General features: G+C 48.4%; 1 protein-coding gene across 4 annotated transcripts in view; it reads right to left on the bottom strand.

The window, feature by feature from the left end:
• The window catches only part of LIMK2 (LIM domain kinase 2), a 31,383-nt gene extending 15,330 nt beyond the window's left edge, over nucleotides 1-16,053 (bottom strand). The window contains exons 1-2 of one of the 4 annotated variants that reach the window (XM_051805448.1): nucleotides 16,000-16,053; nucleotides 13,412-13,511 (exon numbers count right to left, since the gene is read on the bottom strand). In XM_051805448.1, coding sequence (XP_051661408.1) covers nucleotides 13,412-13,511; nucleotides 16,000-16,015 — 116 coding nt within the window. In that variant the 5' untranslated portion in view covers nucleotides 16,016-16,053. Of the gene's footprint in view, nucleotides 1-4,847; nucleotides 5,064-6,473; nucleotides 6,564-13,411; nucleotides 15,776-15,999 lie in introns of those variants that run through there. The other 3 variants (XM_051805447.1, XM_051805450.1, XM_051805449.1) reach the window with 3 other exon arrangements.
• Between the last annotated feature and the right edge of the window lie 294 nt (nucleotides 16,054-16,347).

The following is a 16,347-nucleotide window of genomic DNA, read 5'->3' as shown; positions in this document are numbered from 1 at the left end:
AGAGGTCCTGTCCTGGTGGAGAACACAGACATTCAGCAGCAGCTCACCAGCAGCTCTTCTAGCTATGGATGCACTAAACTCTACTGTTTCTCAATGCTCTTTCAGCTGAAAATTACACCCAAACCTGAAGTTTGTAAGGAGAGGTGGAATCCACCAGTACAAAGGAAAAGAAGCTTCCAAAGTGTAAAACAAATCCCACACATTAAAACACACCAGTAAGTTTATAAATTCTGCTTTATATTTTGCTCCTCTGATCTCTCTCTCTTTTCCTGGATGCAAGTTTCCAGCCACAGCGTTGCCCAGCACAGAGACAGCTTTGCTGTGTTCCTACTTGGTGTTTCTGTAGCATCAACAATCTTGTGCCAGAGCACTTGTCTCCTCAGTCAGTTTAGGAAGGGGCACAGAGAGGCAGGATCCACTTCCCTATGCAACACAAAGCCAGTTTTGCACCAACCTTTGTCGAGAGCTTTTCCATTCTTCTGTAAGCAGACCTCTCCCAAAAGGTAAACTGCAGCACTCTGCATTTGAGGGAGAGTTTTCAAAGCAGTTTGTCCCTTGAGCTCCACACACTCACTGCACCCACCAGTTACCTCTGAGAAAAGTCCTCCACCTCTCCCCACCAACTGCTCCCTTCTGATCATAGTGCATGAGAAAATAAACACCACAGGCAAGCAATGGAAAAAAATCCCAAACAAAACTGTTTCTCTAATTTCACGGAGTCTCAAAATCCTTCACATATCAGTGTCAGCTCCTATTTCCAAGCAACCATTATTAATCCTCTATCTACTTCTCCTCAACAAACAAACAAACAAACAACTCTCCCCCCCCCAAAAAAAGGCAAAAAAAAAGAAAAAAAGAAACAAGGAAAAAGATGCAGCAATTCTACTGCAGATACCTTTTAGCAATCACAAGCAGAATTCAGATGTTCAGGCTTCCTGAACACACAGTAATCCTGCCTCTTCAGCAGCACGGAGGTGTGACACAATGCAGAGATAAGGCACAGACAGCAGTTGCATCACCAAAGATTATTCATTAGCCCTGGGCAGCAGTTCTCAGACTTTAAAAGGAAAATAAGTCTGGTGTTGGCCATTCATGAGCCGGATCCCAGGCGGGTTAGTCACCAATAACCAGTTCAGAGAAACACCTCGAGGATCAATGTCGTCATTTCCCCACAGGTGGAAGAGTTTCTTTTGCCTCTTACCCCAACACCTGTCCCAGTTACTACCCTGGGGTGGGGGTTTAGGTCGGTGGGGATCATCTCTCAGCACCCAGTGCACTGGAGTCACTGGTGGCACTGGAGGTGCACTTTTTACATGCTCCCAGGCTAAGATGGGAGCTACTGTTGACTTCACCTCTCACAAGCTTCCCAAAAGCTTTATTTGTGCCAAAGACATTCCTTGTAAACTCCACCAGTTGTAATGAGCGTGATGATATGTGAAGCTGGTTGTGCTCCAACACTGAGAGAGTTATTTGCTCCATCTCAAGAGACTGCAAAGCAACCGGGTAAGGCTGCTCGTAAGAGCCTTTGGTTTTAGGGGAAAACACCTCATGAAGTACTTAGTGCCGTACCCTACCCTCAGGAAGATTGCTCCTTCTAACATATTTGGCTTATACAGTGTTTGTTCTCCCAGCTGAGGAGCATCAAATCCTGACCCCCCTCCAAGTGATGGGAAAGAACTCCAGCACGTGCAACAGGCCCTGCCAATTTTGTCTGGAGCAGAGGGAGCGGTAAGTCAAGGCTGCTGTAGGTGGTACATCCATCACTGCAGCCCCAGCCTGGGGGCACTGCCGTGGTTACACCCTGCTCATGGTATGCAGGACACCCAGAGGGCATGGCAGTGCATTCTGCCTCCAACCACCGGCCTTTGGCTTCATCTGCAGTAAATCCCCCTCGCTGAATGAGCAAGGGGGTGAGTGGGAGGGAGAAAAGAGCAAGTGGAGACTTACAGCAAAGATTTCTATCGTCTTGTGGCAGGAACATCTGGCTCAGCACTGGCAAATCGGATCCCTCAGACTTATCCAACTTCTGCATGCATGCCTGTACCAGTGTGTGCTCCACGAGTGATTACATCTTCCAACAGGGAGCTGTGACCAGACCTGCACTTAGGATGCAGACAGCAATGCTGGAGACTGCTCCACCAGGACTTCAACACCTGGCTTTCTGTCTAAGTTCTCTCCAACCAGGTGGGTTAGTTATTTATTTGTTTTTAGGCACAACACTTTCCCTTCCTTGCCCCTCTTCAATTTCACCTTCAACCACCCTTTTTTTCTCCCTAAGAAAATCTAAAATTTCTGCAAAAGCAACACAACTTCAACTCTGTTTAGGTGGGCTCCAGGGGATTATGTGCATTTGTCTTTCCTTTACCTCTCTTCTACTTCTCCATGGTTTGATTCAACCTCACAGCACTTGGGTTTTTTTGCTTCCATCCGGAAATAAGCACTGGTATCTAATGTGAAACACACCCATAGCAAAACGAAGGTGAGGAGGTGGAGCCAGCAAGCAGTCAGTTCTTTGCTATGTAATTAAACAAATCTGGGCAGGACAAGTTTGCAGCTTAAGGCTCAGAACCCCACCCTGGGCAATGAGGCAAGAGGAACAGAGTCCCAGAGAGGCTGGATGCTGGGAATGGGCCTAACTGGCTGCTTCCTTAATCTCTGCCAGCAACAGGACAAGGCTGCAGCCCCCAATGCCAAGCAGCACCTTTGTTACTTACCATGCATTCTGGAACCTAGGACAGGCTTTAGGTTTGACAGGTGTGGGACACTGGCTGACAGCACAGGTATGGTTTCAGTGCCTCGGCCCAAATGATAAAAGCATCACGTGGTTGTTCCACACAGCTCTCACTGAAGAGACTGTTGAATGTTATCATGTCAGAATTTTATCACAGGAGATACAGCTTCTTCCTTTCCCTCCTCACTAGAGCTGTGGCATTGCAGCAGGGGTCACATCAGCTGAGACAGGAACACAACTACTGCTGCAAGTATTTAGCAAGCTACCCTTTGCCAGTCACCACGACCAAAAGAAAGGAAGATTTCATGCTCCTCCATGCTAATCTTTTATAGATTAGAAACCACTAATCTTTTCCTCGATGATTTGCTATTCTCATTACAGAGTAACAAACCATGGCAATCAAGTTTCATGGAGGACTGGTACCAGCCATACCTGACGTGTTTCCTCTTGCTGCCCAGCCACCATTTTCAGAGCCACAGAACCCTGCTCTCATTATACAGACCAGACATTATGATTCTTCACTTCCCAGCCTTGGCTATACAAAATAAATTAATCTGCCTCCCACAGCCATCCCTCAGGAACCCCAGGCAGCATTTGGGTGCAGTGCTGAGTCGTGGTGATCTGCAGCACAGCAGGTGCAGAAAGAGTTCACAAATCGCTGCTGGACGGACTCTCGGTTTTGGGGGGGTGGCAGGAGGATCAGGTCACAACAGGTAACCAGCCCGGTTTCAACTGATGTGGCATCTCTTTTACAGCTAGATGAAAGCCAATACCCTCATGGAAGCAAAGACTTCCCTGGCACTGAAGAGACAGGTCCCTTTGAGAAGGGCTCATTAACAAAATGCCCCCCTCACACTCACTGTCAGGCCGGATCAGTTAACGCTACACAGGCTCGGGAGAGCCCTGGTTCCAATCCTGCCGGCAGAGCTGGGGGAGCACAGTCACACAGACAGAAAGCTGCAGGATAAAGCACAGCCCCAGCCTGCAGCTGACCCAAAGGCTCACCCGGGCTCAGCAGGAGTGTGTGCACTGCCCACGTAAGAGACATCAGACAGGGAAAAACGGATACTAGAAAACAGAATACTAGAAGACAGAGTGTTTAAGCTCTGACTATGCAAAACCATTTCCACACATTTAGAAGAAGGTGTATCTATGGCTTAGCACAATACCCTACACATATTACAAATAATGAATGTCTGCTCACTTTCCCTCTTCTGAAAGCAGATGCTGTTTCAGAAAGTTGCCTAAAGAAGCTCAGCAAATGCACACCAATATTTACTCCTGTCCTAGACCGCTTCAACAAAAGGCTCCTTACTCCCAAATCAGCACAAAAGTGTTTGCAGAACAGGATCAATAACAAGCAAATCCGAGCAGAGGGGATAGGAGGAAGACAATGAAAGTGCAAGCTGTGCTTTTCCTCATCCATCCACCTCATCAGCACATCAGTCACCAGCCCGGCTGTGTTCAGCCCCACTAACTGTTCTCACCACGGAGATGCAACGCAATCAAAGCCTTATTCTGGAGCTATCACCTTTCTCGAGCCTCATTTGTTCAACTGGACCTAGAACAAATAAAAATTGAATAAACCAAAATATCCCAGAAGAACCCTTTCCACGTAAGGGAAGTGTGCTGCTCATCCCTAGTTACCCGAGAAGTACCTGATTTCTTTTCTCAAACAGGATTATGTGCTGCCTCGCTGCAGGTTACATCACCTTCCTGCACTCCCCCAGCAGCACCTCAGCTCACCCTGTGCTGTGCCCAGGCACAAGGAGCTTTGGAAGAGAAGCAGCAGCAGCCACAGTAATCTCATTCCTGTGCCAGTGAGCAAAGCAGGGGGCACTGGGCACAGTGGCACATCTCGTGCTCCCTGAGGGGGAGCCTGCCTGGGCTGCACACACTCTGGAGCCGCTCCCTCCAGCCCAGAGCTGGGAAGGGGTTGGCAGCAAGAATCTCCCCTGTTGCCTCCTCAAAGCCACACAGGATCCCAGTTTGAGGCCGGCTGTTCCCGGCACACAAGCACTGACCTCGTTCTTCACACACTGACGCTTTAGGATTCCATCACAGGAGGGAAAACAACACTCTGGAGGGTCCAGCGCTAATCCTGGGCAACACTTACCGAAAGGGATCCTTGGGAGCGAAGTAAGCTGGGGCAGACAAGTAACTTCCCATCTTCAACACTGGATAAACCGGCTCAGCCACAAACTCGTCCAACTGCCTCTGAACAGCTCTGTTCTGCCAACATGGCAGCAGCCAGGGCTCATTTACTCTTGCGCTGATTCAGATACTTCACCTCTCTTTGAAGCTGCCCAAGGAATACCAGGTCTCTCGGCTGCTCATTCCTTTTCAGACTTTTCCTGGCTCCCATGGCTATAACCATCTCCTCCCGCACTCCGCAGCAGCAGCACCTCGGGAAGGACAGAATCCCTGCTAACCGGGCTAGTTGGACATGCTGCTGCAGTGGTTCCTGCGAGCTCTGCTGCCTGCTAACTATTGTCAAGTTTTCCCTTCCCTGGTTCCACCCAAGGGTGGGAGGGGAGGAGGAGCCATGGCAGGCGGACAGCGGCGGCTCCAGAGCCTCAACAGGCTCTGCTCCTTCACAGGGGTGGAGCTCTGACCCAAAGAGGGGCTGCGGATTCAGTGCTGAAAGAGAGCGGCTTTGGCCACAGGATACAAGCACAAACACGTGAAGCTTCTCTTTGCAGCAGCGGCGCATTCTGACGGAGAAGCCAAGGAAGACAACGAGCCGCATCTCCAAACACATCAAATTAACGTTTACTATAAACATTCCTAAACCCCGCACAGTGAGTGGGGTTGTACTGCCTTCACAGCACCTTCAATGCCTTCACCCTCCTGCAGGAGGTAACTCACAGTGTGCTGCAGCCAAAGAAAAATAGCTTCCTTTCCAACACTGTTTTAACAGAGATCATCACAATCCTTTAACCTAATCTTCGTCTCCTGACTGGAAGCTGAGGTATAAATCAGCACAGAGCACTCTCTCCCGCTCGCAGCACATACAGTTGTATCATTGTGCTCGTCTGAAGCCAAGCATGATCTCTAGTGACCTAATCAGCTAAAGCTGCTCGCAAGACACTCAGAAATGCACCAAACATGTGCTGCTGCACCGAGCCTGCCCCTTTCTGTACAGTCAGCAAAGCCTGGCATGCCTGAACAGAGCCTGCAAACCGTGCTCAGTTCCAGCGGCAAGAGCGCTCCAGTGTGCTTTTCCTGGAGATGCTCGTCTCAGCTGGCACAATGTTCCAGGGACGCTTGGGGCTGGAACAAGGCAGGCTTGGCTGCAGACTTGACAGCTGCTGCTCGCTGTTGAAGTAAGCAGAAAGCCAGGCAGCTTTTTCTTTTTTTTTTTTTTTTTATTCCTCCCTCTCCCCCTTTTTTTTTTAACTTTTAATAAGCAGGCACCTTTCGGAAGGGAAAAAAAGTGTCCCCATTTCCCCCCCCCCGAGTGCAGTTTGTAAGCCCGGCTGTAAAAGCACAGTGCTGCAGAGCCCGATGTGCTCGGCAGTTCCAGCACGGGTCTAATTCCTTCTGACATTTCACACAGCTCGACTGGAAGCAGCAACACGGTGAGTCTGTGTCTAGGAATGCGCTCTGGTCTCCCACATTCTCTATATGTTGCGTGCTGAAAAGGGGCCAGCGCTCGCAGTCCAGCGCTTCCCCGGCCACCGGCACCTCCCCACCGCGCACAGACCCCCAGCGCCTGCCGGGCCCTCCCCGCCCGCCTCACCTACAGACAAAAGCTTTGCCCCGCAATTCTGCTGCCACGGGCTGAACGCTCTCCAAGGGGGATTCCACGTGACCTCATAAATCCCAACTCTTCAGACAAAACCTTTGAAGATTTGATCCACAGATGTGATAAGCAGCCAGCTAGTCTGTGAATGAAGCCAGCAGATAAAGCCCAACTTCAAAGTAATAAAAACCACCCAGACAGCTAAGCAACTAGGAAAGGATTTTGTTTAAGACTTCCTTAAAGCCAAAGGACACATAGTCAAATGTCTATTTAAACAGGAAACATCTTATCAAAATGATTTTACTTTTGCAGCAAGCCCCAGCAGCAGCAGCCAGTAAGTTACTTTTGGCTACACAGCATTCTCTTGTTACTTCTTGCCTTTTCTGTTGTCTCTATGACCTATTTGAGAACACAATGTCTCCGATAAAAGGGCTCTGGAAAAGGTGTTAATGTGTTCCTACATTCTAGATCTGAATTCCTGCCAGAATGACTGTACTTCAAAAATGCTGATAAACAGGTGGTGAGGAGAGAGGACTTTTTCTATGTCATTTCTGGGGGGCCACCATGCAGCAAAGCAAACTTCTTTTTCACCAGGTGAAGTCAGATATCAGCATTTTCTCTCTGGCAAACGCTGACACCATTTCCACTACAAACAGGTTGCAATCACGGGAGGGAGTTGTTTTCCTCATTATGGTTTACAATTGTGCAGTAACTTTTGCCAGAAGGGCTGTAATAAATAAAAAGGAACACATGAAAAACCTCGACAATGACTTACATGATATTTATCATCAACTGAGTCGCAGGCATTAGATTTATCCCCACGGAAGTGCAGCACACAGCTACTGTGGTACAGCAGGTATATCTTAACCGAGCTGGGGTTGGGCTGAAGCTCTCAACACCCTCTTCACCACACAGCTCCTGCATGTCTGCAAACAGATGTATTGCTCAGCACATCCACCAGCCCTAAGACACACAAATTTATCCTGGCACAGACAGGCACTTGGATATGTGTGGGACCGGGGAAGAGGAGTCTGCAGCCAGCCTTTCTCTCAGCATGGGCGCAGTTTGGAGCCATTCCAAATACTTCAGTACAATCCCAACACCTCACTGCAATTCCAAGGCACTTACATGCAACACGTGCTTTGCTGCTGTTGAAAGACAGAGTCAGCTCCTGAAACCAATCTCGTTTGGATCTGCACGTACCTCCCAGAGCTCCTGCCCAGGGATCCTGAGTAAATTAAACAAACAGCGAAGCGAAGCCCACCTCCATCGCTGCATTACTGCTAAGCACCAGCACAACCTCAGAACAACAGTGAGGCTTCTGGGTGCCTCACATCACTAAACACAACATTAGGGTGGAGACAGGATTTTAACCTGCACCACACTCACCCAATGGCTGCAGATCTCCTGAATGTGTGTGGGCTGAGAAGCAAACCAAAGAAATTCAACCTACTGGTACCTCATAGGTTATATATGGCTTGGGGAGCAGTGACTTCTGCACAAATGGCAGTAACACTGGCACTTCCACCTCTGCATCCTCACTCCTGGGTCTGTGCAGAATGCTGAACTCCTCGGGGAAGGATCCCTTCTCACTCCTGTGGAAAGCCTACCACAGTCTGGGCTGTGTGAGTAATTCCAGTTACCTTGATGTGATAATGCTCTGATAACAGTGCCCCAAAGGACAAGCTGCCGAGACAACTAAAAGAAAGTTTGGATTGGAATGCCCCATTCCTCCTTAAACATAAAGGGTGGTCATCGATGTCCCGCAGCTGAGAGACTCCCCTGAGGAATGTGGCCACCTGCAAAGTGCTTCATTGTTCTTTTGAATCTGTGAACTCTTCCACAGTCCTGGTGATTTGTGCACTAAGAGGCAACTATTTCTCCCTGAATCTGACAGTGAGCTGGCGAATTTCAATGCTGATGAAGACACCACCAAAGCAGCATTCCCAGGAGTCTGCAGGATTAGTGGAGAGCTCTCACCTCTGAGGCCCTGTCATTAGCTTTCTGTAACTGCCAGAAACTGGAGAAGACAGGGAAGAGGAGGAGATTCTTTTCTTCCTGCTTCTACCTTAATTCAGCTGCCTTTTGTTACTACTGATCTTTGCCCTGCTCTCAAATTCAGCTGCTCTGTGTACAAACCTGCCCTGTGCTTACAGCTGAAAAGCTAAAGGAAGATTCAAAGCACCAAACATCCCCACAATTTAAATTAATTTAATATATACCTTTGCTTACATCTTCACGTGTCCACATTTCTACATTTGTGCTTCATATCCATCCATTTGTTTTTAGGGCAGGAAGCTGCTTTTGGAAAATGAAGGCCTGTGCCAATTTGAACCAACAGAAGTGATCTAAAGTCCAGAAAATACGGTCTGGAGAAAAAAGTAAGTCTGGGGTTTCTTCTGTCTGGGAGGGACTGATGTGAGACACGATTGCTGCTTTCTGGAAAAGGTTATGTGGATAACAGAAGCAGGGGGAAAAGCTTGTTTTCTGTGACCATGTCTAGAAAAAAATTGATTTAAATTGCAACACAGGGGATTTCTGAAGATTGTGCCAAAGGTTTTAATACCGAGGATAATTAAGTGCTAGTAAACAGTATGGGAGACCAAACCCTACAGTGACTGGAGATTAACTGACCAATTTCTTGATCTTTCCTAAGCCACAGAAATTACTTGCTTCAAATGTAAGTTCATGGTTAGAGGATATACTAAAACAGAACACAGATTTAAAAAAATACCCTCAGAAGTCATCTAGTTTATCCTGCCCCCCTAAACCAGGTTTAACTATATACAGTCTTAACACAAGTTTGCCTGGCTTACCTTCCCCTGCCCCCAAATGTAAAAAGAATCAAAGTGATTTACTAAGTTTTGCTGAGCAAACAAATATTTCCGTAACACACAAAATATAGCACTTAGTATAGAAAAAAAATGGCATTCAGTATAGGAGAACTGCATCTGTGTAAGACAATCAAATCACCAGAGCTGGCAAATTAATAGTGATTCTCTTTCTGCTCAGCAGCCTGGAGCTTAGGGCATCCCCTGGATGCACAGGGAGCTAATCCAGGGCTGTTTTCCGACCATGGACAATTGTCACACTGCAGAGACGAGGGATTCTGGGAAGAATCTACTTTTAACCTTGTTCCACTACCGAGAAATGGTCAAAAGGAGGATTGGTTTCAAATTCACTAAAGAATACCAGCAGGAGACAGAGCCAGGAGTTCTCCTGCACTCTGCCAACACTGCTCCATTTTTTCAAAGTATCCATTCAGAGAGAACAACCCTCTGGTGGTTACAACAGTCCTTGGGTTTTAGTCTCCTGCCCCAATAAAGGTTAACAGGGACTGAAATGGAGCAACACATCCAAAAAGAGTGCAAGCACCTGAACCCTAAACAGCCTGTCAGGGAACTAATTTAACTCCAGGTAATAAGGCAGTTTTTGCTGTGACTTAAACAAATTTTGGTTTATTACTTTAGATTTCATTTAAACAATAATTTAAACAATTTCTTAACTATTTCAAGGCTATTTAATTTCAGCCAAAATCTTCTACAGCAAAGTCAATTTACTGCTTACAATCACTTAAATGTGACCAGTATAAATATACTTAATATATATTTAGTCAGATACCAAAAACTTACACCTTTTGGCCACACAGTTGTTTATACTTTTAAGGTAGTCACAAATTATGTCATAAGGAAACAGAAAGCCATGACAATTTTTCCGAGGTCACATTGCATTGCATATCCATAAAAATCTGATGTATTAAGCAAAAAGGAAATATTTGTTCAAACTGGATTAATAGTTTCTGCTCACCATCATCTCCAGTGCTTTAGACCTAGTACTGAAAAATTTTGGATTCATACAAATCTTTTCTGGATTCATACAAATCTTTTCTGGTTCCCTTTCCTCTTCTGGGAAAAAAAAAAAAAAAAAGGAAGATGAGCTTTTCTGCTCTTCAAACTCCTGATGATGTTTCAGCTTTTAATTAGCTGGTTTTGGTATAAACTAACTGGTATATTTTTAAATCTGTAACTGTAAAATCATCATTAATTCATCACCTTCTGTTACTTTTGCTGAAGATATATGTACTGTGAACAGTTTTTCAGGGTTTGGCTTTTGGTTGAGATTTCTGCTGCAAGTCTGTGTTGCTTGGCTACTTAAATTAGATTTATTTTATAGACCACGGTAATATACATCCTCTGTTATTTCATGGTTAGGAAGGAACTGAACCTCAGCTCTCTTCCTTCCTAAAAAAGTTCTTAAGCACCCTGCTACAGTAGGAATTCCAACCACCATTTCCAATTATTTTCTTCTTATGTATTCAAAAGCATTTTCCATCTGCATGTAGTCTACAGGTTGGATCTGAATCTGTGGTTTTCAAATAATCAAAATTGGATTTTTAACAAATACTGTATCCTTAAGATAAAGCCATGCAGCCACACCTGGGTCTTCTCATCCCATCCTACTCCAATTCAAATATGCAATATCCCTACAGAAAGTGGGAATTGTCTTCAATTTCATTTGTCATTAACAGTGGGAAAACAAAACCAACACAAACCACCAAAAATAAAAACTGGTAATAACACTTTATTCAAAGGTATAATTCAGGGTATTACCTTCTATTTCGTAATATGGAAAAAAGTTGGGACTGAAAACAATAAAACCAGCAAGCTCTGGGCCAAAAAAAGCTCTTCCAATAATCCCCTGAGGTAAAAGTGATCCAGCCCTAGGAAAAAGGTACTTTGCCACTTCTCTCCTTCCTTTTCTTGGTGTAATGTTTGAAGTTCTGTGCAATGCAATTTCCAAATCCAGTTGAACCGTGAAAAGCAGTGACCTCTGAAAGTGTGAGCTGTCTCAACAGAGTTCAGAGGCACAAAAGTACATTCAGAGTTAATTCACAACAGACATCGTGACACAAACGTCTAAGAAACGTCCTCAGCCAGATCCAGCCCAGCGGATTCGAGCCTAAGGAGCAGCTGGCCAAGGAACAGTTTAAAATATCCCACATACACGAACAGGGATTTGCTGGTCCCTCAAGCCACAGCAGAGAAAACGCAGGTTCCAGAGACAAAGCTCCTGCACAGGCAGTTGGAGGAAGGAGGGAAGTGACAAAAACTTAAATCCTCAGAGACATGGATGTACGTCAGCTCCTGCCAGAGCCAAGCCTGACCAAGAATAAACAGAGCTAACGAGCCTGGAGCGGTGCCAATCAGCATTAGAGAAATTATGTGCCAGGCCAGGGAGTCAGCTAATCCACAGGAAGACTGTAAAAAACACTCCACAAGGGCTGCCGGAACTCACAGCTCCCAGCTGCCAAAGGCTCCTTCCCTCAGAGCCTTTCTAAAGTTTGGCTTTGGGATATCGAGCACGAGGCTGCTGCTCAGCATGGTCTGGGGACAACAGAAGAAAAGGAGGAACACAGGGCAAACTGGAAACTTCTTTTTGTGCACAGTCCTCTCCTGGAAGTAGGAAAAAGGGAAGGGCAGCTTCCTTTGCTGCAGATTCCAGCTGTTCTTTCAGCACAGCAGCCCAGCCGGGTGCCAGAGCTCAGCAAAAGCACAGAGTGCAAGAGGTGCCTCAGAAAATGCAAACGGTTATTACACAGCTCAGGAGGAAAGTTGGTGTCTTCACTTGCAGAAAACAAACCAACCCAAAACCAACCACCAAACTTCCACTCTACAATACAACCTCTGATATCAAACTCTGTGAAGTGCCAAGGGCAGGATTTGCCTCCAGCTCAGCTGTTCCCCACCTTGACAGCCCCAAGAGCAAGAAGCACCAAGACATTTGCAAGTCAAGACCCACAAGAGAAATACATCCAAGAAAGACAGATTTCCAGCACACACAACTTTGGGTTTGGCTACTAGCAGAATCTAGGGAAGCTCAACAACAGGATACTAGTTCTTTAGGGAGAAGAAAAAACCAGGAATAAGACAAGCTGCCTCAGTATAGCTAAACATGAACACTCAAACCCAAAATACTGGGATTTGTCAAGATATCAAGCTGTAATTGTGATTATTAATGTCACATTGTAACTCACAGCATTTTTCAAATCAACAGAGCCAGCACTGCTTTGGCAGCATGAGATGTTTTCTTTCTTTTAAATATACCAATAACCATAATCCTCACTTCAACAAAGTTGGGGTATTTTGTTCTTTAAACAGGACAGTAGATGCTTATCTTGGCACAGCAAACATTCCTCCAAAGCCACACTTTGGCTTCCTTTCCCCCCATTTTCTTTGACAGTATCCAAAACATTAGCCTCTCCAGACCCAAGCCAACACAGAAGCCAGTAGAAGCTGCAGGTATTCAACCCCTCTCAAAAGTACAGGCCTCTTCAGAAACGTGGTTCTGGGGCATGAAAACTGGACTGAATATTCATGAAACACTAACAAGGGGCATTACTCCTACCACCAGAAAAACCCATGGCACATATCCCTTTTTTTCTTTGTTGATAGCAACATTATCCAACAGATTTCATAAGTTTGTCTGTCTTAAGTGTCTGAAAAGGAGAGAAAGCCAAAGGCAAGATCTCCCTGCCCTCCCTCCCCTGTATCAGCACCCTGATAACACCATGCACCTGCCACATATGGACAAAGCAACAGGCTATGCAAATTGCCTGGGCACTATTTTGGAATGCAGCTGAAGGCAAGTGTGCAGCCCATGGCTTCTGCTGCCACCAGTAAATCAGAGCTTTTATTTGCACTTTATCCCGTGTGCGTCAGCACAGCCGCCCTCTGCCAGGCAGTGTCTGACTGATGCTGGGACCGGACACTGGTCCCTGAGGGACATTGGAAAACAAGGGCTCAGAACAGCTCAGGCACAGAGACCACAGGGACAGCTCCTGGTTTATGTTGGTACTTCACTCAGGTACTTCAGCACCAGGTCCCAAGCCAGTGGAACAGCACGAGGAGGGTTTAACAGGCCAAAGCTTTACCTACCGAAAGCAGGAGATGTGCCAGGCTTCGTTGACAGTCTTGTAGAGGCGCTGCCCGGCAGCGATGCTGTCCCCACATCCCAGACATCTCCAGACTTCTTCACCTGCATGCAGGGATAACATGACAAACAGCAACCAGTTTACATCAGAGAAAACAAGGAATGCTGCCTCCCTCTTAAAGAATAACCTTAAATTAATTAACTGGCAGGAAAGTCTTCACACTTGGAAAGTTAAATCAACACCAGGCAGTCTGTAACTCATGAGAGTGGAGCTCCCAAATCAAACTCTGACATCTTAGATATTACTTTTTTTTTTCTTCAGACATGACATCTGCTCCTTCACATTCTGGAGAAGGAAGCAATATGACTTTCCACATAAACCAGCTCAGTTATAGCTCTGCTAAAGCAGAGATTTCAGGAAGGCTGGCTGCTCCAGTACAACAATTCCCATAGAGAACGACACTAGGCCAGGAAGCCACACTGCTGCTTCCCCCACACCACTGACTCAGCACACAGCGTTTGCTCTCATTTGTATAATTAAATGGATTTCCCAGAACTGAAAGAAAGGAAAGGCAAACTTTATTCAGTAGAGAACAACTTGACTACCAGGAAGGAATTACCCACTTGAATGAATATTCCTGTAGAGGCTGTACAGCCAACACCAGGCTACTGTCAGACTTAGGAAGAGAGAGTGATGCTACTGGCCTATTGCCCTTTCAGAAAATACTTAAAATAGTTATAATAGAGTTATAATAGTTTCTGCTAGGACTGCCAGAAAGCCCCAGAGCTGGTTCCTTAGATGCAGGCGAGCTAGGAAAACAGAATGAAAGCCTGTGCACAAAGAGCATTTGGCACACAGATAAATGCTATCCCAAATCCCAACAGCAGTGCGGGCATACTAAAGAGTCAGAGATCTGGATGAGCACAGGAGGGCACAGCGAGCATGTGCTGAGCAGATCTCAAACCTGTTTCTTCCTGCTACCAACAGTTTGCTTGCATTAAGGGCTGCATAAGGAAAAAAGTGCACTTAGAGAAGGAAAACCACAAACCACGAACTTCCATTTTCCAAAGAACGTTACAACTCGGTAGTTGCTCAGGCAAGTCAATACCATCATTAAGTTCCTTGAAGCTACACAAAACAGAAGCCACCAGCCTTCCATGCACTTTGACCCCACCGTGTAGGTCAGCGACAATGTTTAAAATTAACCAAGGTGAAGATCTTGCATGTTTTACACAAGTAGTGATTTAGGAGGAAAACCACTTGTTGCTCAGCCACAGGCACCACTCTCTCCAGCAGACTGGCAGCACCCAGAAACATCTCCCTGCAGACTGCAGGGCTCAGAGGATTCATTCAAACGGGACATGTGGTGTAAGTTGCCACTTCTGTTCCCAACCGGGCATCAGCTCCACACCTGGGAGCACCTGCTCCTGTGCCCTCCTGCTCTCCAGAACACCAAGAATTGCACCTGAACTCAGACCTGCACAGCAGAGTAAGGGTTAGGAGAAACTTGGAAAAAGCTGGCACTACCAGTGTTCTTCTATAAAGCAGATTGCTTTCAGCATGCCAAACGGGCTTGGGAATAAAAGGTAAAGCCACACGTGCGTGTACCTGCGTGTACAGGCAGCAGAGACTCTCCTCTCCAAGCAGGGCAAGCCCTGTAAGTCAGCTGAACTTGTGGAATTGCTGCAGGCCAAAACCACCTGCAAACCAGACACCCTGCAGCTCCACGCCCCCCCTTCAGTGCCACCAGCACAAGGAACACATGTCAGTGTGGTCAGCGGATCCCGTTAAAGCCATGTAAAGACCGAGGACTATGCCACAGCTGACTAAAAGCAACAGATTCCTCCACAACCATCACACAGGACTTGACCCACGAGCTCCCAAGCCCCGGCAGCAGCCGCCTGACGCTGCTGCGGTGCCACATTTGTTTGAGCGTCCCTGGGAAGGCTGATTAGCTCAGAACGGAAACGAACAGTCCTAAATCCGACCGAAACTGTTCAGTATCCAGGAGAAACGACGGAAATGAACAAAACAGAGCAGGAAACGGCGCGAAGGAAAGGCAAACAGACATAATCAATGTAGCAGGTCCTGCCGGGTCCCCCAGGACGGCAGGAATGTTTGAGGGGCGGCCAGCGAGGAGCGGCCCCGGCGGGCACCGGCCGAGCCCCGGGGGCACAGCGGGACCCCGAGCGGGACACGGGGCCGAGGGCAGCCGGGCCGGCGGCACCCGCGCTGCAGGACCCCGTGCGGGCTGCGGCCGCACCTCCATCGCTTCCCCGCGGGGTTCGCTGCACCGGGACCTCCGGGAACCCCCCGCGCCGCGCGTGGAGCCGCGGACCGGCGGAGGGAACCACGGGCCGGCTGCAGCCCGCTATCCGGACACGGGCTGACACCCGGCCAGGACCAGGGCTCCGAAGGCAGCGGCCCAGCCGAGCCCCGCAGGTGCCTCCTCGCGGCACAAACGACGCACCGGCGCCCGCATAACGGACCGGGGGGGAGCCGCGGCCTCGTGACCGCGCGCCCGCGCCCGTGGTGGCGGAGGGCGGCCCCTCCCGCGGGGGCGCGGCCCGGCCCGGCCCGGCCCGAGCTCACCTGGCAGCGCCTCCATCCCGCGCCCGCCGCCCGCTCCCGCCCGTCGCCAGCGGGTCCCGCCGCACCTGGACCCGCCTCCCGCGGCCCCGCAGCGCCGCGCCCCGCCCTCCTCCTCCCCGCGGGCCAATCGGCACCGCCCGCCCGCCGCTCCCGCCAATCCCCGCGCCGCCCCGCCCCGGTCGCCCCGCCCCTTCCGCGCTGGCGGCCAATGACAGCACGTGCTGCCCCCCGGCCCCGCCCCGCACGTGCCGTGGCGGGCGCGGCGCTGGGCAGGCCCCGCCCCCCCGGCCCCCTGAGGGAGGCGCGTCCCCGCCGCTCCCGGCCCCCCGAAGGAACGGCGGCGCACTC

Source organism: Manacus candei, unplaced genomic scaffold (genome assembly GCF_025592945.1).
Source record: "Manacus candei isolate 608988 ecotype Guabito, Panama unplaced genomic scaffold, ASM2559294v1 h1tg000064l, whole genome shotgun sequence".
Lineage (NCBI taxonomy): Eukaryota > Metazoa > Chordata > Aves > Passeriformes > Pipridae > Manacus > Manacus candei.
This window is presented reverse-complemented; position numbering and strand designations above follow the sequence as displayed.